A 21,776-nucleotide genomic window follows, 5' to 3' on the forward strand; every position below is an offset into this window, starting at 1 on the left:
TTGTTGTCATATACTAGGATGCAAATTTGTTTTGCCTGCGTAAACAGATACCCGAAGGACAGACTGCATTAGCTTGTTAGAGCCTGATGCTACTTCGCACACACAGTACCTGTGATTGCTCTAATGACTAATTCCGCCTCAGGAAAACAGATAAACATATGTCTATAATTAGACAGATATTTACTTGCTTTGCCAATGTACATTTTATTTCTAAAAAACTACTTATAGATCCTTTTTCTGGCTGAAAAAAGGTGGTGTCTAACTTTCAGGCTTGTGGGTCCAGAATAAACCTAGTTAAGCATTAGGATGTGCAGTGTGGGCATCAGCAAGCAGGCAAACTGTCTAGTCTTTTTTTGGTCCAAAATAATTTCCCAATTTCAGGGGCTTGAAGGAGAAATAAAAAATTTAACCTCTTGGCAGAAGAGAAGAACATGCTTGTGTATGCCTTTTTGACAGCCAAGCCATGAATTTGCTGTTTTCTTTTTATTTAATGTATTTAGATGAAAACAAGCCGGCATAAAGTACGGGTGTTAAATTAACAGGAAAGTTATAAAAGCTCGATTTCTTTCTTACCTCCACATCTGAGACTGGGTTTTTAATTTAAGGAAAGCACTCATTTTGCTTTTTGGAGCAGCTGCTTGGGGAAACAGATCTCCTGAATTGTATTCTTCACTTCTGATGCTCACTTTGAGTGTGTTACTTAGTATTCTGTTTACAAAGCACTCCACAGAGTGTTTGACAAAAAGCAGTGATTACGCACAGGAACTGCTGGTTTTTCAGGTTTTTTTATGTGTTAATGCTCACTTGCAATTTTCATGAAGCGCTTTCGTGTGAGATGTGGGGTATGGAATATTTCCTGTGATAAAATTTACAACTGCTGCAGAATAAGTGACTTTGGTGTGAGAATATGGAGTATATGTATCTTCTTGATCAGAGAAATAAAACTAAGAAATAATTTTGATTTAGTTGTTTCTGGAATTAATCTGCAATTTTGATGTTTATGATTTAAAATGTGCAATATGTAAGTATATACTCTAAAATAAAAATAGGTCAGTTTTTTTGAGTTGTTGTCATGCATAGCTTTTCTTTCTTTGGACCACTGTTTTAAAATATTTTTATAATATTCTATGTTGTAAGAAAATGGTGGCCAGATGCTGATGATGGTTCCTCGACAATAATTGGACAGTAAGATTTCTGGGGTGTTTTTTTGTTTTCTTTTTATATCTGTAAAGTGAGTAAAATATGCGACCTTGTGATGACAGCTGCTTTTGTTTGTTTTTGTAGGATTGACCCAAGGACCTTTTCATCCTGCAAGAATCAGTTAGCAAGATCTGCGTAGTCTTGTTCCTAAGGGGAAACATGTCTGAGATTGACTATGAGAAGTTAGCTGAAATAGGTAAATATTTTTTTATTATACTTCAAATGGCATCTGTGTATAGTTGCAGGTGATTTAATAGAGGATATTCAATAAGTGAGAGGCTTCATCTGTATGTTGTAATAATTCTTGGAGCAATCCAAAATGAGTTACAGCCACTGTACTGATGTGTATGCTACTAAAGTCATTAGGGTTGAAGGTTACTTTAATACATTCAACTTTTTTGAATTATTGGTAGATGTTCCTACTGCAATTCTAGGCTATTGGAATATCACCATCATCACATATTGTGGCACAAATGGGAGTCATTACTCCAAACAGACAAGTGTTGAATGAGCATAGAGATTGCCGTATTGCATGTTATTTCAAAGATGTTAGTTGAGCTGAGCAATATGACTATGGCATTAGCAGCCTCGTAATTTTGAAAGATCAGCATACTTTTTCTTTTTTCTGTGAATTTTTGAGGATGCCAGGCTGAACACCAGGGCAAGAATGTTCCAGATCTTACCTCCCTCTTCTTACTCCCCCCAAACTTCCCTTTCGTTTCTTGCCTTAGCTCTGATTTCTCCACATCATGACTTTCAGGAGCAGATGGCTGGTCTTTTAGCTCCTAGGGGCTGATTCAAAATCCATTGAAAGCAATTTTCCCCTCGGCCTCTGCAAGCTCTGGATCAGGCACCTCATGTTGTCTCCCAGCCTGGGTTCAGCAGCAAGAACAGTGTAAGTAGTAACGATGATACTCTGCTACAGCTCACGGATTAGGGCAATAAACTCGTCTATCATGTGCAGGAGAAAAATAGAGCAGAAGTCTCCATCAGTTTGGAACAACAAATCTTTTTTCATTTGTGTTTATTACAAAACATCTCTTGAGGTCCAGTCCTCTTGTACACACATTGAGAAAAAAGAAGGGCAGGGGAGTGGAGGAAGGAGGTATGAGAAAAAGAATATACAAAGAATTATCTTACTGGATTAGAGTTAACTAGCTTTTTGGTAGATATAGTTGCTGTTGAGACTTCTTTAGCCTCTGTAAGTGCAGTACAAATGGGCATGCATATTTACTTTGCTTCTCTAGTTCTATGACACATCTCAAAAAGCTTGATATCTGTACTTTGTTACAAATCCTTACACCTGCTTTTTGGAAACATGTCTTTTTTTATGCTTAGTACAAAATAATTTTTTACAGAAGGATTTACCTCTGCCTCTCTGTACCAAAGGCTGTAGTTAACATATTGATTGTTTCTGTTGTATTTACCTGGAATATACATTTTGCCTTTAATAAAGCATGTTAAGTTTCAGTGGATTATGGCAGGTAAATGGTTCACAGCTGCTACTTTGTGTCTCCACAAGACTACGGTTTTCTATTTCTTTTCCTCTCTCCCTTTTGCAAGTTTTTGTTACTTTAGGTGGTTACAGTGCTCAGACATGAAAAAAAAAAAAAACAACAAAACAACCCACCACCAAAACAAAAATCAAATACACAAAACAAGGTTTTCCTTGTTCTGAGTTTTAACAGGACTTAAATACTTTCAAAAGGAAAAAATCATGACATTCATATACTACATTATATTTGTATTATTTTTCCCAGCGCTTGGATCAGAAACATTCTTTAGAGTAAAAGAATACTTTCCCAGTTAAGGTTAGTCTAGCTTTCTACATATGATACACTTTTAAATGGTAGAAAAATACACATTTTGCAGATAATAATAAAAAATTAAACTTTTTTGTATGTATAAGGAGGACTCTAATTGTGTATTTCTAAAGGCAGATTTGTTTTCCTGTAGGACTGCTGATTTATTTTCTAACACTGTAATATGAATTCAGACATAAAGAAATGTAAAAGTAGTACATGTGTTCCTTCCTCCTATTTATCTTTGAGAATCCCAGCCACTAGTGGCATTTTTCATCCTTGTGAAATGCATTTTTAGTACAAATAATGTTAAAAATAAAAATGAGACAATAAAGCTTTCATGTGGCTGTTTATAGGCTAGAAAGATACTGAGGAACTGTGAGTGGAAATCATTCTGTAATATCTACTAAGAGTTTTTCTTCTAACACTTATTCGGTACTGGCACATAAATCTGGCTGAAATCAATACTTAATATGTTCTTTCTGCCCTAGTGTCTTGCGTGGTGGTCAAGGCATATGAAATACGCAGATGATCAGAAGGCACAATATTCTTAAAGCATTTTTTAAAGGGTCACTAATAATATTGTAGATAAAACCATTAATTCTACCTTATTAAAATTTGCATGACAAAAAGAGATGGATGATGTACAGGGAATGATGCACCTTATCAGAATTTTCTTTTTACATGTGCCTTTTCTTCTTTTAAGCCACCATCAAACTTGTCCGTTAGTGTGTCAATTTAATGTTATTCCTGCAGGTTCTAGAAAACATTCACAAGAATAGTGTAGAGTATTATTGACAGTAATTATCCCAAAATCTGTGCTTATTTGGGTACATACTTAGGACCAGTTCTGTTTGAATGTTGTAACAGTTTGGAAAAAAATAGGGGAAAAAAATAAAATGTAACCGAAAAATCCTGGAACAAGGTCAGCTAACCTTGTGTTGCATATTTCAGTACTGAGTAGATTTTAACTCTAGGATATAATCCAGAATCTTACTGAAGTTGAGGGAAGGATGATCATTCATTTTTACTGTGCTTTTGAGCAGGCTTTTACACCTTTGCTTGGCCTCTGGCTGGAGTATGTGCTTGATGGACATGTAGCTGCATTTGCCCTATTGCAAGTTCAGAAAGTTAAAGGATTTCAAGGAAACTGTGGATTTGTGGGGGAGGTGAGATGATTTGTTTGCAATTTGCTACCTTTATGCAAAGTAATGAGTCTGCTGTCTTGAGAGCGTTCACGTAGGGTGTTAATGTGGAGTAGCTATCAAAGCACATGGTAGCATACTGAAGCTTTGACTTCTCCACTTGGGCAACCTTGAAGTAAAAGTCAAGAAGCTGTAGATGGATACAAAAGCGGATTGTGGGAGTGTAGAAAATTATGAGAAAACTCCACTAGTTGTGAATATCAAGGTCACAGTATGCCAGCTGTCCAGTCATTGTTGAGATTTTTGTGAGCAAAACAGTAGATACTAAACTTAAGGAGGACATGAAGATAGCTTTAAAGTATTGAAGGGTTGTATTTCCCACACATGAGAAAGGGTAAAGGACAAGAAACTGATTTGAAGCTGCAACAAAGAGTGATAAATGGCTGTGGTTTTGACAGACTGAGCTACAGTTCAACCCTTAAATAATGTGTTGGAGGCAAAAGTTTTTCTCTGTTCATTAGCACTTAAACAGTCTTGCTTGCTCCTTTAGAACTGCAAAAGGATGAAGTGGAAGATACACAGTCAGAACAGGAAGAAACATTTATGCCTCCAGCACTTGAGGATCCTGAGCTAAATATCAATCACCCTTACTATGATGTTGCAAGACATGGCATCATCCAGTTAGCAGGTATGTTTGGAAAATACTATGACTTTACCTTACTACACCCCTTACCGCATGTTTCTTACTGTATTCCTCAAGGTGATGCATAGAAATCATGTTGCTGCCTTCAGCCTTCATCCTGAAAATCAGCTGAACAGTAATATATGAACTTAGTGCTTTTCTATGGATTAATTATGAGCTAAATATTTGGGCTTAATCTTGCTTTAAAATATAACTATAGCTTTATATTATAATCTAAGGCCTAGCTGTGACTGTAACAGATCTGCACTTTATTTGTGATAAGCTGTTTTGTTTTCTGAATAGCTTGAAGTGTTGTGTAGTCACATTTAATCATTTTCTAGTCTGCCTTGGAAAGGGTGTGCAACCAAACTGATATGGGTTACTGTATAAAAACTAACAAAAGGCAGAAAGAAAACTGTTGACATAAGTGTTAACTGCATTTATCATCTGACTTTCTGTTGTGACATGGAGAGAAGCTATGGGTACATCGCATGTTTGACTATTGGATCATTCAATGTTTACAGTTATTTATTTTTGAAACAGTTTGGCAGTGTATAAGACATGTTTATGATATAAAAGCACTTCTTTACAGTATGCATAGCCTATTTTTTTCCTTTGGGCTTATTTTTGGCACCAATGTGCTTGTTAAATTAGTATCATTAATAATCACAATCCTGAACTAAAGAAATTGATAAAATGGGAAACAAAGAGCAGTATTTAACACTGTTCATCCTAATGAAGTCTAGGTTTGTGCTGTGCTTGCTTTTTGCACCTCATACTTCAGTGAGCCTAGATTATGATTTTTCAGGAAAATTATGAACTCGGGTTATACATAGGTACCTTCTTGAATTCAAGCTGTAAACAGGATGTTGTCCAGGAAAATATCAACTTTAGCAAAACCTTTAGTGAGGTATAGGTGACTAGGGGAGAGAAACCTCTGGTAATTTGGCTTCTGACTTACAGCGGGACGAGAATTTTACCCATAGTAACTTCTGATTTGGAAGCATGTTATACTCAGATAATAATTACCTTCTCCTTCTTCAAAACTAACTATCCAACATAAGACTCAAATTCATAAACAAGGGAGTAACAGATTCATGGTCTTGTGATTCAAAAGCTGCTACCTGCTAACCCACTATAATGTTTCTCACTCAAGCATCAGTTTTGGGATGGGGAAAATACCAAGATACAGAAGTTATAATGAAACCCTTGAAATCACACTGACGAAGTGTGAAATACATGTGTTAACTGACACACTGGATACACCCAAGTCACTCTAACTGTCCACCTAAGAATCTCTTCCATCTGCTGTATTGCACAGTGCAACATGATCTTTAAAAGAGAAATTCAAGTCTTTTTTTTCTCCTGCTAGTATGTTCAATATCAAATTGTGATGCACTATGTATTTACTGCTTCAGTTTTAGCCAAGCACAACTATTTTCTAAATGTTTGTTGTTGCTCCTCATTCTTCACTCACTTAAAGCTGCCGTGGAAGTTATAAGCACTTGTTATTTGGTGGTGTTAATCCTAAAGGGTCCTTTAGTGTTTATTTTCCTTGGAGGAGCCATCATGATTTTTGTTGCTATGGGCAGATCTAGCAGGTAATGGGCTGAAACCCCAGAGTCTGTGCTTAGACAAAGCTCCTCTTCTCCATCCCTTTAGACTGAGGAAAAAGGGGACAAGTTGGCAATCTTAGTAAGTTCTCCTTGACTGATTAATAAGACATTCCCTTGATTTAAAAATAAAGGAGTAAAAGTTTATGTATTACCAAGTCAAACAAAACGTAACTTTTGTAGTCTCAGGAATCCATCATTTGACTTGGAAGAGTTAAAATGGTGGAGGAACTGAAAAAAGGGGGATATTTTGGCATGAGAAGAATGAAATACACTGGAACAGTTCTCCTTAAATATTCATGCTTTTACTGCTGGTAAAACAGAGAACATGCGGTAGAGACAGAATTATAACCAGCCTGCCCTTTCTTGAGTAGTCCCACCTGGCTTCATCTCATATATATATACACCTTATGCCTGTGTTAGGAAATAGGAATATACTTCAGTATGGAGTGAAAGCCACAGTGTTTTTTAAAAAGACCTACCTGTACCTTCTATAGTTTCATCTTGGAACTTGCTCTGTATCAGTGTTTGCTTAAAATAAAGTCCAAATATAAGGTATGCTCCTGGCTTAAATTTGCCAGAACAAATGGAGGTATTCACAAGATAAATACTAGAAGGATGAAATGTTGGATTGTCTCTGATGGTTTTGTCCTCAATACTGCATTCTCTTGCAGGGAAGTAAGTCTCCTAGAAAAAGAGTGATTTTAGGTGAAAATATTTGCAGTAATTTATCCACCTCTTACAGTTATCTAGTTTCCAACTGTTGAGTAACAAAATAATCTAAAATTTATCCTTGCTTCTCACAAATTAGAGTGATTTATAGCTGCTTTCCATAACAATAGCTTTGACTGTATGCAAAGGAGATTTTTTGAGTTGTATTCAACCAGTGTGAAAATACAATTAAATAAGAATAGAGGACATTTTTAAAAGATGTAAGCTTTAATAACTGTTTATTAATTACAGACTGATTTATGTCAAAAATACCAATGTGCAACTGGCAAAGCATATGTAAATGGAACAGTGCTACAGCGCTGGTTCTTTTTATTTCTATTTTGAAGGAGGGATTTCAATCTGTTACTTTAAAAGAAACTTAAGATTGTTTTTCTTTGTGGCAAAAAGGAAGAGACATGTAAGTATATGTGGCACATCATGCTTCCTTATTTTCTGTAGTTTGCCTTCTGAATGTTTGGAGCTAAAAACCAGTGCAGAAAGATAGTGGAAGGGAGTACATTTTCCAGAGAGGCTGGATGTTATCCACTTCGATCTAAAAATATTTGGTGACTTTAGACTGTGGAATAAAATAAATAAATACAAAACTACATTTTTGATCTGAAAGCAAAACATCAAGGAGCAAAGCTGAAATCGCACTTCTTTCTTTGCTTGGTCCCCTGTAGATGTGAGGCATCTTTACCTTCTGAGTAAGTCCAAGTAGTAGGGAAATAAGGTTTTTGTGGAATAAAACCACAAATCTGTGTTGATTTAAAATTGCCATGCTTCCAGTTACACTCTCATTTGAATGTGCAAATAACTGCGTCTCTCCTCTTTACCCTTCAAACTGCACTTCTGCATATTTGGGTAAAAATTCTATTCTCAAAATCATGGGATTCAAACTATGTCAGACTGGGAAGCAAATGCTCTATCAGATGCGATGGGCATTTCCCAGGGTGCTCAGCCACAGCCCTTCTGATGGAGGGCACAGGAAGCCTCCTTCTTTTTTGATCAGCACTTCACATGTCATGTTAAAATTTGGTGTTTTTCAAAACATTATTGATACCTGTGAAGAAAGAACAGCCTCTTTGCTTTCGTTAGCTGCCGTCACTAACTGGAACACTGGCACTGTGTTATGACACTGGCACTGTGTTATATAGTTTGTAATGAAATTGAGGTTCTTGGTCACCTTTTCTGGTTTGCTGTTATTGCTTGTGCAGCACTTGTTGGTGGGAGAACAAGGTGCTCTGTTCTGTTGGTAATTTGAGAAAGTTTCTCTGCCTCTCATTTTTCCCATTATTGAAACTACGCAATTATGTGTATTTATATTCTAAGTGTGTATCTGTTGCAGCCTTTTATAAAGGTGGTTATTTGGCTTTCTATTCAAGCAGTCACATATGACCACCAGTAGCAATTAATGGCTCGTTTAGTACTTTAACTGGAGATCTTTCTTAGATTTATTTTGCTGGTAAAAATTATTGTCTCTAACAGTATTCTACAGTGCATTGTAACAGCAATTTTTTCACACATAAGTCATGATTTAGAGAACAAACTTTTATTAGTGTTTGAATTTAATTTTAGTAAATCATTCATATCAATGCATGTCACATTATAATGCATTTATAACTATTCTGAGAATATCAAATGAGACACTTTAAAGTAACTTCAGGAAATAAATTATGGTCTGTTTAAGAACAATATGCACACATACCTGAGTACATACAATTGTAATGTTGTGCATATTCTTCCTTTAGTGGTGCTCAAGCACCTTATTTAACCCTGGGGCCAGATTTTTTTTTTTATGCGAAACAGGCCTGGTGGGATGAAAAAACACCTTTGAGAGAATAAAAAAAAACAGTCAGTCAAAAAAAAGAACAGGAAGAATAAAAGAGCCAGCAAGAGAAAGCTATGTTTTGGAAGTCCAAAATATAGGACTATCGTGATAATTATCAAAATTCAACCTGAGTTAAATCTTTAAAGGATGTTAAAGCAAACATCAAAAGGTTCTTTGGTTGTATAAATCAAAAATGGAGAAGTGATTTTCTGTGAAATAAGAGTGGGATGGCCATCAGACATAAACCAGCTATATCTGTCAAACTAAATTAATACTTCATCTTGGTTTTCAGTAAAGACAATGATTTTTACATTATTAGGAAATCTTTTTAAGTCCTGTATGTGATGTTCATCTGCAATTTATTATCTAACTCCTGCCACCTGTGTTTAGGAAAGATGCATTTACATTGGAGCAAGGTAGAGAATAACAAGGTCAGGGAAGCGATAGGTGGTCTAACATGTTTCTGAGCAGTAAAATTAAGGCTGGGAGGGGATATGATTATTGTCCAGAGCACCCTTTGGGATGGTAAATAGTACTGAAAGAGAAGTGCTGCTTCAGCTGAGTGATGTCATTGTCACATGAACAAATTCGTACAATTTTGCAGTAACTTTTAGACTGGAATTTTGAAACCAGGTTGCCAGTGGTAAAAGCAGTGAGCAAAATGAGCAAGGAGCAGAAAGAACTAACTAGTTTTTTAGATACACCTCAACAAATCAATGGAAGGGTTATGTGATACAGTTCCTGGTGATAACACATGCTTGGAATTAATAATGCAGAACGAAATTATACCAAGAATGTCAAATATTAACTCAGATTAAACACCTTCTGGGGTGTTTCTATATTGCTGTTAAGGAAATGGTATCTTTCATGTAGACATATGTTGAAATCCTAACCTCCCAGTCTTCAGTGCCAATTTACCTTCAGTATGAGCACGATTTAACCTCTGCACTTGGCTTTCCAGAGTCAAACTTGGGTGTGGGGTGGGCATGGTATGAACACCAGTCTTGTCTATACAGACAATGTGGGTGAAGCTGTCATGAGTCAAAGAGTAAATGAACTGGAGTACAGCAATATATGCTTTGTCGGAGGAGCCATAGGTCACTTAAGGTCACTTAAGGATATTCAGATTATGAAAAGCATACTTGTATGCCTTGCTTGTGTTTTAAATGTGGTCTGAATGTAGCAGTGCTTCTGGAAGACAGTATCTAAGAAAGCTTAAATTGGGTTTAAAAAAAAAAAAAATCTAACTCAGAAATGTGACAAAGCAGATGCCCCAAGTGCTTGTAGACAGAGTGGTATTCTGATAGATTTCAGATTTCAGAAATAAAAGTGAAAACCGGTCACTTACAAGACTGCTAGAGAAAGCAAACCCTTTATATTCCACAACTGAATGCTGCAGGAAGGCTTAAGTTTCTCCTGTCAGGAGTTAAGCACCACCAATCACCTTTGAACATGACTTTCTCTGCTTAGCTTCATCATTTTCCCAGGAACTGCTTCATTTCATTGCAGTGGTGGCCAAATTGCTTTCTCTAGGCAATGTGATTTGACACTGAAGTTTCGCCGTATGTTTTGAGTAATGATGGGTGATAGAAGTAGCTTGTATCAGAAGATATAAGGCATTCTTCAGGTCAGATTGGGGGGTTCTTACTGAATAAGTAAATGAGTGTTGTCTTTACTAATTGTTTTGTTCACTAGGTGATGACAATTCTGGAAGGAAGGTGATTACCTTCAGTTGCTGCCGTATGCCCCCCTCCCATCAGCTCAATCACACCAGATTACTGGAGTAAGTTTCTCTCAATCTCCTGTGTGGACTACTTTGCATTTTATATGTGAACTCCTATTAACTTGTTTCCGGGTGAATGAAGTTTCAGGCAGGAGAAGCAGGAGGCAAGGAGTGAAATGAAAATAGGATGTAAGACTTACTAGTGTTAATATTGAGTGAATGAAATGTAGATGAAACTGCCAGTTACTTCACCTGGAATCTTGACTAGCAGAAGCAATTCACTGTGTACTGAAATTAACTTGTAGTCTTGATTTTTTTTTTAATGAATTCTGATTATATTTTAAAAATTCAATTTATGATGAAGACCAAAGAAAAAATAATTTTAGTACTTTAGTGTTCCATACATATATTCTCATGAATGTCAGTGTTTGCCTCAATTTGTTGTACTTTATGTCCTAACTCACTCAGCAAGAGCGTTGTTTACTTATTTACATCTGAGTCATTTTCCTTTTTTATAAAGATCTGCATTATGTACAGTATATTATGCTTAACTGTTTTATATGTGTCTCACTTTGTAATGTTTGGGTTTTTTTGTGTTAGATGAGGTTACAAATATGTAAAATTGCAACATTCTTCCTTATACACTTGCTGAAGCAAGGTACCAGGACATGTTTTTGCCTTGTAGTTTGTCACTACATGGAGATCTGTTCTGCCATTAGAGTCCTGTCCTCTTTAAGCATTTTAAAACTATTTGGACTTCTTGTGCAGCCTCCATTGCCAAAATATCTGAGCACCTTTCAGCTGTCAGTACCCTCCATCATTGGAAAGGACAGAAATACTGTTATATTTTCAGAAATAGAAAAGGATTAGAAAACAGATTACTTAAGAAATGTGTTTGAGACCATGTTCTTCATTTTTATGCTCTTCACAGCTAGGGTATTTCCACAGTGTTAAGCCAAAGTTTCCTGTGTAGCATAGAGGGAATATTAGCCCCTAGGAGGAAGAACCATTCCAGTCAGCTCCTCACCTGGAGGAGCTATCTGCAATGATTAATAGGAAATGCCAAAGAAAAGAGTGTGAGAAACCACATTTCTACCAAGTGTTCCTCAGTTCTGTGAGGAGACACCTCAATGAAACTAGTGTTTCCGGCTCTCATGCTCTTCTGGACTTAAACACTTACATGTTTTCCTATATCTGAGCTGACATCAAATTCACTTGGAAAGTCTGTGCTAAGAGAGCACCAAAGGCAGGTGTCTGAATGTGAAGCTAGCAATACAACTATCAAATTATCTGTTTTTAAGTAGTTAGACCCAGATGTTAAATTCTGAGGAAAAGCTGCAGAGTAGGCCCAGATTGGTAGGTATTTTGTGGTAAAATCTCTGAAAGAATTGATTTGGTAAAGCTTTTGTAATGTCCCTGCAATTCTGTTACAGCCTTGGAACAAGTAACTGTACAAAAATACTGGTTATTTTATGCCCACAAAACTCTCTCAAGTACAGGCTTTCTGGATGCAATGTGCCAAGGAATTTACATGCTGTAAAATAAAGCATCAGGCACTTCGCATGTAAGAACATATATATATATTTTATGTAAGAAGATATATTTTAATTTCAAACTCTTCTTTAAAAAGTCTTGAATGACTGTTACTACTACTTCTTCTGTTAAAATACCATTAATACTCAAGTTGGGGATCAAGCCAGCATTATATTAATTGCAGTGGCAACCTTTGTCCCAGGCTGTTTGCAGGCTAAGATTTACAGTATGCTGAGTGAATAAGCAGGTAAATGCGATCATGGGAGTGCAGTGTAAGAGTTGGAGTTATGATCTTTTCCATGCAAAGCTGGATAGCCACAGCGGCCTTGATACTTGCAGATAGCCACAGCATAATAAATGTCACATGGTACTATGTATTTTATTGAATGAAAATCACTTACATACAATTAAAAGCAATAGCTGGGGCTCGATTACAGAATAATAAGCTAGAGAAAGTTGAAATCTAATAGAGCAAGAAGTGAAGCCAGATTGTACTCCTCCATCATTGCTTTATTTGAATCATTTAGCTGTGTGATAGGCCATACAGTATTCTCAATTGTAAGAGAAAGGGAAGAGACAAGCATCTTAAACTGTACCATAAAAGAATGAACACACAGAAATCTGCTTATAAAGCGTGCAGTATTATTTCAAGATGGGAATAAGTATTGTAGTTCTTTAAATTAGTTTTAAGGGAAATGATGTATGAGCACAGTCTCCATCACACAAACAAGAGAAAGGCAAATATATACAATAAAACAGTTTAGAGTAACAATTTGTAATTGGTAATTAGGTCTAATGGTTTTTTCAAGAATTTAGAAATTTTTAAATTGAAAGGAAACCCCAAGATTTCATAGAATCATAGAATCATTTTGGTTGAAAGGGACCCTAAAGATCACCTGGTTCCAACCTCCCTGCCATGGGCAAGGACACCTTCCAACCTGGCCTAGAACACTGGCAGGGATGGGGCAGACACAACTTCTCTGGGCAACCTGTGCCAGTGTCTCACACCACCCTCAAAGTAAAGAATTTCTTCCTAATCCCCTCTTTCAGTTTAAAGCCGTTCCCCCTTGTACTGTCACTACATGTCCTTGTAGAAAGTCCTTCTCCAGATTTCTTGCAGACTGTGGAAGGCTGCTATAAGGTTTCCCCAGAGCCTTCTGTTCTTCAAGCTGAACAACCCCAACTCAAAATCTTAACCTGTCTTCACAGGAGATAGATTTTTTTTTATTATTTTTTTTATTTATTGTTTTGAAAAGTCAAAAATGATGTTGTTTGCTTGGCTAAAAGGAAGGAATTTACAAAGACAAGAAGAAAGCAAAATAAAGTTGCTGACAGTTAAAAATGCATATTTTTAAAAATTTCTTGGAAAATTCAGTCCCACATTGTCTTCATCTTTTAGTGATTCATGAGCACCATAGTTTTTGTCACTATACACATTCTTTCATATTTCAGGCTTTGCAGTAATGTGGAATTATTGGCAACATTGCCACTAGAGCAAGAGGAACTTGTCCGATAAATACATTGAAGCATATACGAATTTGCAGTCACTAGTGTTCTGTGCAAAAATAGCACGTTTTCTTTCTCAGTTACTGTTTTAATAATCTCATCCAGTAAACTGTCTTAAAACTAAAATGTTATCTTTCTCCTCAGGTACTTAAAGTATACTCTGGACCAGTATGTAGAGAATGATTATACAGTTGTCTACTTTCACTATGGCCTGAAAAGTGTGAATAAACCATCTCTGAAATGGTTACAAACAGCCTACAAAGAATTTGACAGGAAGTATGTCCCCAAAATATTTGGCTTACTCTTTGGGTTGTGTAATGTCTGTAACTAACTTCCATGAAGGAAGCAGATCTTTCCTGATCTGCCCACATCTAGCCGAGTTCATTTTGCCATTGCAAATTCTTACACTGATATAAATGCAGCTGGTTCTCTTGTGTCTTCCGTGCAACGCTGTTGCCTTTTCAGTGCACTATTTGACAAGATACCTGTGGCACTTTGTTGGTCATCATTCTTGATTATCTCACAGCTGTGTTTGAACCTTTGATCGTCCCAAGGCTATGTGTGTACAAAACCGGGAAAGATAAGTTTTTAACAGTCCATCCCTCACAGGCCTTGCAGCATTTGTTGGTTGTTACATGTAAAGCCCCAGAGGGACAGCTGTGCTTGTATATGCCTGACCTTTGGAACAGCAATGGCTATGGCTCATAACTTCATGATTTAGTTGGTTAGGGTGAGTTGAGGCCAAAGCTTCTAGGTAGATGGAAGTTCTGATATTTATTCTCTGAAAGCACATGCTTACCAACAAAGCAGGAATTTCCAATTGAAATCAGTTAGTCTTTTACTTGTTTGAAAGTTATTTGTTTGCAAGTTGGCCTCAAGAAGGCAACATGACTGAAAGTAAAAATATAGTTCTTTCCTGATAGTAAGAGTGTATGTGTGTTTGTGTGTGTGTGCATGTGTATGTTGGGGGAGATGGATCATAAGTGTCTGATTTTTCCAATTTGGGAGATGAAACAAGAAGCAGATCTCAAAAAAAAGATACTGTGAAAAAGATTATTGGGTATTTCTAGAGTAGACTGGGAATAGGGCCAGTGAAATACCAAACCTTACTTTGGAAATTGAAGTTGAGATGAGCACAACACCTCTGGTTACTTTAGTGACAGAGCTCAGACTTTCATGAATGTCACCCAATAGCCTCCTGGTACTCTAAAATCCAGTAAGCAAGAAGATGAGGTTGTGCTTAGCAGCTCTCAGAGCAGCAGTGGGAAGCTGTCATCTGAAGCCTGTAACTGCTTTCAAGAGATACTGCTCTCCATTCAGCAACAGACCAAAAAAGCTTATTTCTGCTAGCAGGTTTCTGAATACTATTAGTACCATCTAGCTGTTCTTTTTGGGACTGGATAAGGGAGAAGAAAGGCAAAAGTTCTCTTACATTTTGTCTTTGACAAGAGATTTGGACTACAATACTGGGTTTTATGCCATGCATTGACAATTTCTGAAAATAAAACATTGTACCATTTGCCTTCTGAGAGAATCCCAGGTCAAATTTACAGTTGCTGTATGGGGAGAGGTAGTACAAGGGCAGTATCTTCTTTGTTGCCTTTTGCAATGCCTACAAGTGGACAGTATGACTGTCATTTATGCCAGACATCTGTTCTCTTCTTTCCCCCGCCATGGCCCAGGTAGCAGGAGGACCAAAGAGGAACAGAGAAGCTCAGGTAGCCAGGCAAAACCATACACCCATCATTTTGTTCACAGTTGGAACGTCTTAGTATATTGTCATTGAGAAGCTCAAAGCAACATTCACAATCCAGCATGTGTGTTCAACTACACTAGCCAGAGGAAAAAAAAAAACAAAACAAAAGTAGCACCTTTCAGACTTCTTCCCTGTGTATGTTTTGGAGTCAAAGGAAAAAGAGGACAGAGAAGAGTACAGAGGATGATAGTAATTAACTAGCATCATGAAAGCAGATGTTCAGCAGGTACAGTTTCAAAAGAATAGATCTTGCTTTGAAGGTTTACAGCAGAGACTTAGTAAAGTCTTTTGGATGTTCAGTTGTAATCTAGGAAATAGCAATGACTTATGCCCATTGCTTCAATATACAAAACAAAACGGAAATGTCAATAAAACTATTCAGGAGTTTTCCCTGTTAGTTTTTATTGTTGATTCTGGATTCTTGTCCACAGTGGTGCCAAATGCACAGGGGTAATTATTTGCTTGTGTATGATAGTGGCTTTGTGAAAAAGTTGCTTTTGTCATTCAAAGATGTATGAGCCCAATTAAAACCCAAAGTGAAGAACTGTTATAATTGCTGTCTTAGTCCCTTTTCCCTCTCTTATTATAACCTGTTAGAAGAGGGTTTTTCTTAGGAGTTCACGATCATTGCTTCATAACAGCAAGCGGTGAATACTTTGGGGAGCAAACTTAGCAAAGTAAGAAGCAACAATTTATATATAAAAACAGGATATTTCATTATGTGTTTCTTAATTTCATTTTGCAATAATATTGAATAAGAGCAGAGTCTTTTTGTGCGGCCTGGTTTCCATTTCAATTCCAGCCTACTAGAATCTATTGTTTATGTGTCATGATATGACAGTGTAGAATCAAGCAAAGATACAGTGAAGAAAGGGTTTTGTTTTATACAAAGGAGACCATTCAGTTCAATACAGCATGGAATTGGCTTCACCTCTAGTAATTATAAACAAAACAAGACAAAGTTAGTGGTAAAAATAGAAGATTAGGTGTAAATTTTACATCTGAAAGTTTAGAAATCTTCTCCAACCTGAAACTCCTATAAGTAGGAAATAAAAGGAGATTAAGTAATTGTTTGTAGATTCTTCATTCTCTTCTTAATATTTTCTTTTTCCCCACTTCTGCACCCTCGGTATTAAATCTACGAGACAGCAGACATTGCTTAAGAATGTAGTAGTGTTACCTTGGCCTACTATTGTATCACCAATAATGACCATTTTTTTAAACTTGGGGAGGGGAGCTTCATTTTACATTCAGTGTCTTCTGAATTAGGTCTTTTTAATGTATTTGAAAAGAATGCTGTCTAATGTTCTTGTAATAATACCTCCCATTCAGTTGTAGCTATTCATTTCTACCATCTATGATACTCAACAGTCTTCTAACAATTTCATTTTCTTTTCCTAGGTATAAGAAAAACCTTAAAGCACTCTATGTTGTACATCCAACCAACTTCATAAAAATTCTGTGGAATATCTTTAAACCTCTTATAAGGTACTTGGCAGTTTATTCAACACATTTTCCAGTTTAGTATAAGGTGGTTTGTTCTCTAAGTTGCTTTTAAAAAGCCTTGAAGTAAAATATGTCACATAACAGCACAATACCCATTTAAACTGTCTTAAATTAATGAGTAAGGTGAGCTTAAGCTTGGATGTGAATAATAGGGTAGAGTTCTTTTAATTCTAAGAAAAGAGAGGCTCAATTCATAGTAGTGTTACTGGTGTGTTAAAGTAAATATTACCTTAAAATGTAGTTATTCTGTGGACCATGAATGACTTTTTTGTCCTGTTTGACAGCACTTAGCACAATAGAACCAGATCCATGACAAGTTGCAAGGCAGTATGATAAAGCAGATAATAAATCAGACTTTCAGTCTGATCTCAAGTGCTGAGACGAATAGGAATGATACTACTTGTGTGTTCAAAGTTAATGGATAAGTCCTGAAGTGCCCATAGGGATTTGAGATGGAAGGTATAATAGTGAAGGTGAATGTATTTTACTGGTGCATTTATTCCTTTGCATTCTAAAAATTGATGATACCTACAAGGAACTGGCAACAATGGGCAGATATTTCTAAGTGCTAAGGTGGTTGGGCTTTCCTAGTTTCTGCTCCTGAACTTCTGTAGTTTCAAAAGTAGTTCTCTTTTGCAGATGAATGTCCTCAGGGCTGGAGGACAAAACCAGCTTTTCCTGAGAAGCCATAATGAACCAACTAATAATGTCCATTACAGTAGCTGTCAAATAATTCAGTTTCTGACTGGTAGAAAGCTAGTTAATTAGAGAAAGTTTAATTTCTAGACTGATCAGAGGATGTAAAAAGCGTGTGAAAAGAAAAAAGTAATTACAGCTAAAAATCATGCAGAATATGCTGTTCTTGAAATGGGAAGACTAACGATAGATGTTTATTTTAACTGGCACTAAAATAAATGCCAGAGATCCAGGACATAAAGCAATGGTTAGGAAAGTGTGACTGAAGCAGGATGTCTGCTAGGTGATGGTGCCTCAGGAATGGGGATAGATAATTTTTGTAACTGATTTGTGATGGGTATGGAGAGCTTTCTAGGAAAAAAAAAATACAAAAAACAAAGACCAGAAAATCTCTTGATAGACTTTAGAACACTCAGGTGAAACCAACTTATTCTGAGAGGCAGCTGAGAGCTCCTTAGGCATAGCTCCAGGCAAGAAGTTCTAGGACACTTAACAGTTTTCAATCTGAGCCTATTACTGCACTCAGTGGAGTCATAGTTGGACAACAGTTATGCTATTTGACTTGGAGTAGTAATTGGCTGCTAACTCTTACAAAAGAAAATTTACAGGTTCCTGTTCCAAATACTTATTTTCCCTGGATCTTACTATGTCTCTGTAAATAAGATGAATACCTTTTTGTCTCAGAACAGCATGATGCACTGGCAATTAAATTCTTGTTTACATGGAATGTGAAAATGGATGAACATGATAAGCTTAAGCATTTATATCTAGAAGAGAAAATTCAGACCACGCTTATCATCTTAGGGCATCATCAAACAGGGCAGCATCATCTTGACCTTCTGAACACCCTGCTTCCATTAGGATGACTGCTCCTGTTTTACCAGTCTGTACCTGGACACTTGCTCTGAGTCTAATTTAGTAACACTGTCTGTTGTTAAAATATGTGACCACTGGAACTGACAAAATAATTGAAAGTATGACTAAATTCTGAAAGGGTCCATAAGCCAGAAGGCAGGAATTAGCTGAAGCTAGGGAAAAAAACCCTCTTTACTCCTTAAAACAGTTTAAGTGTCAAATGCCCAAGTGTAAAGAAGTGCTTTGGGTTGACTTAAGTGTGGGTTTGTCAAATAAGGGAAAATGGAAGGATATAATTTTAAAACTGAAGTGTGAAACTGTCCATGTACAATTTGCCTAAATTATACTCACTGAAAACTAAAACCTATGAACAGTGTTATTTTACTAGAATGGTACAATTTTAAATTTGTTCACAGTACCTTTTCTTTCCAGCCTAGAATAATCTTATTCTAGCAGATCATGCTTTTATTTAAGTGTCAATATTAAAGTTCACGAAAAAAAGGAAAAAAAAAATAATAATCCACTGGACATTGTTTTTCCAAGCTTTTTTTTTAAGAGCACATTTCTATGTGTGAGCTAAAGGAAGCCACCCACATGTTATAAAGGGAATATAATATACATTTACGTCAATGTGGTGGTGATGTGGCCTTTTCAAGGCACAGCAATAATTTCTAAATGCCCACAATTTAGTTACAACTTATGTGTATCTGTAGCATGTCCTGTATTGCCAGAGGTGATTAGCTGAGAGTTAGCTGAGAGTGTTAGCCTGTGGCTTAGGTAGGATGTTGAAATTGCCCACTATTTTTGAATAAAAGAAATACTGAAGAGCTCTGAAGTTGTACACCCACAGACTGATGCCCATCAGTCCCAAAAACGCTTGCCTGGCAGCAAAATTTAGCTCATTTCAAATAAAAGCTAAAATGCTGAAGTGACTTAACACTTGTACCATCTCCCACTAGAGGGAGTGTGTGTATGTGTATTTGACAATCCAGGGATAAATCCATTAATGCGCGAGAATTTTGTTCCAATTTTACTGTCAAAATAAGTTGAGCAAAGTATATTTTTTATCATAAATACCTGTTATTTTACTTGGCACTTCATTACAGGGCAGATATTTTGTGTTGTGGAAAAATACAAAATTATTTCAGGCCATCTGTATAAATGCATTGCTAAGCCTTGTTTGAACACCTCATCCAGTAAAGTAGTATAATCTGTCTGAAAGTCAAGACCTAACTAGTGATACTTGGTGCTTCAAATTTGGAAGTCTGTTTTGAACAAGTGCTAGAAAAGCCTTATTATTCAGGATGTTTCCTAGAAGCTATCTAGACCTTCTCAAAATGGATAAAGCTGCTCAAGTATATACACTATCCAGGCTGTGAAAATCTTTCCTGTTGCTTGCTACTTTATAGTTTGTGTCTACAGTCCAATTATTTTGTCCTTTGAAGGGAGGAATGCCTAAATAACACATTTTGTTCTGTTGACCGTGTAACATTTTCTCCAAAGTTAATGGGTTTTTAGTGAGCTTTCTAATGCTATGTGAAACCTGGTTTTCAGTGGCTTTTAGAGTACTGTTTTTCATATCTATGCAAATCAAAAAACATTCAGATGGAAGTCAGTTATTTTTCTTCAAATCAGACTCTCAGGCGTGCTCTGTATATGTTTGATCATATGAAATGAAATACATCTTACATCTCCTGCTGCTTCAATTACAGTCTAATTTTTGAGTTGTATCAGCACTTACATTTTTGTAATAGAAACTAAACCCTTCATAAATGTTCTTCCCATGCTGATTTTTATACTTCTTTGTGATTTTGGGGGGGTTTTTTAGCCATAAGTTTGGGAAGAAAATCACCTACTTGAACTATCTAAGTGACCTCAGGGAGCATCTCAAATACGACCAGCTAAATATCCCTCCAGAAGTCATCCGGTATGTGGCAAGTTTAAAATACGTTGTTTCACCTTCTCTCAAGTAGAGTTTCATCTTGTTCACTGTATTTCAAGAAGAATCTAATCCTAGTTCTTCAGTGATTAAAAGTCTAATTTACCTGTTTATGCTTGGTTGGATTTAATTGTAAAAGTTGCATTGCCATCAGAGATCTGCTGAAATGTGTCAGGTGTTTGGGGAAGAGAATGTTGTGTAGTTTTCTGCAGATTTGGGATATCTCCATCTCAGCTGTGGAGCATTTTCTTAGTGTAATGACTTCCTTTTGCTAAGAGCATTCACTGTCAGCAAAGTGTTGATTGACTTTAAACTATATGGATACATCTACTGTCAGTGGATCCATTACTTTTATATTGTGCATGTATGTGCATTATGGAGAAGTATTAGAGAGGGATCAGGAGAGAAAAAGAAATACATAGTGCTGGAATTGTCAAGTGCCAGTATTAGTATCAATAACAGTCTTTTTGACACAGCGCTTTACATGGAAATGCTTTGATGTACTGACAGGAAGTGATTTTATGTCACTGTTGAATGAAAGTAACTGGAAGCTTTGATTATGACTGTTATTGATGCCTGGTGGGTTTTTACACACCTTTTGTGTAAATATGGAATAACAGAAAATACGTTACAGCTCTAAGGTTATAAATTGGATTGCATGCTTGCCAAAGAAAGAGGAGTTGTATTTTGAGTAGCAGATAGATTTGGATTTTGCTGTTGAATTATAATACATTCTATTTTGGGGGGCACATTTATTACTATGCTCCATTTGCTGAAGCAAAAGAGCTCTTCTCTGCCTTATTTCAGTATCTTACCACAAGTACTACTTAAAAATGTTCCTAATGCTTAAATTAAATGCAAGTTTTGTAAGACTAATATACACTATTGTCAGGAGATCAGCATCAGGAACAATACTGGTAGTTGTTCATACATATAGTCTGTCAGCTGTGGTGCACAGAAAACCAATGATTTCTTGATTTTTGCAGACATGATGAAAATCTTCGTAGGAAACAGAAGGGCAAACTGCCACCTGTGGTTAAGGTGCCTCCACCACGGCCACCTCTACCTACCCAGCAATTTGGAGTCAGCCTGCAATAGTAAGCCATGAAATTTCTAAAATATTTTATTTCTATACCTTGCAGCCTTCTGTGATGCGCAGATTCACCAGACAGAATGCCTACAAATATTCTGTTTATTATATGCTTAGTTTCTCATTCTCTTTGAAAGCCACAAAACCGTGCTGCTAGACAATAGGTTTTATGCATTCAGAATAGGTCT

General features: G+C 36.5%; 1 protein-coding gene across 1 annotated transcript in view; it reads left to right on the forward strand.

Annotated features, from left to right (window-relative positions):
• Positions 1-791: 791 nt before the first annotated feature.
• LOC308226754 (rho GTPase-activating protein 8-like) overlaps positions 792-21,776 on the forward strand; it is a gene marked incomplete at its 3' end in the record, with an annotated part of 50,980 nt that continues 29,995 nt past the window's right edge. The window contains exons 1-7 of the mRNA XM_080628777.1: positions 792-1,396; positions 4,698-4,835; positions 10,680-10,767; positions 13,891-14,022; positions 16,904-16,990; positions 20,388-20,486; positions 21,485-21,595. Of these exons, the coding sequence (XP_080484903.1) occupies positions 1,360-1,396; positions 4,698-4,835; positions 10,680-10,767; positions 13,891-14,022; positions 16,904-16,990; positions 20,388-20,486; positions 21,485-21,595 (692 nt within the window). The 5' untranslated portion in view covers positions 792-1,359. The remainder of the gene's footprint in view (positions 1,397-4,697; positions 4,836-10,679; positions 10,768-13,890; positions 14,023-16,903; positions 16,991-20,387; positions 20,487-21,484; positions 21,596-21,776) is intronic.

Source organism: Psittacula echo, assembly GCF_963264785.1.
Source record: "Psittacula echo genome assembly, chromosome: 1".
NCBI classification, from domain to species: domain Eukaryota; kingdom Metazoa; phylum Chordata; class Aves; order Psittaciformes; family Psittacidae; genus Psittacula; species Psittacula echo.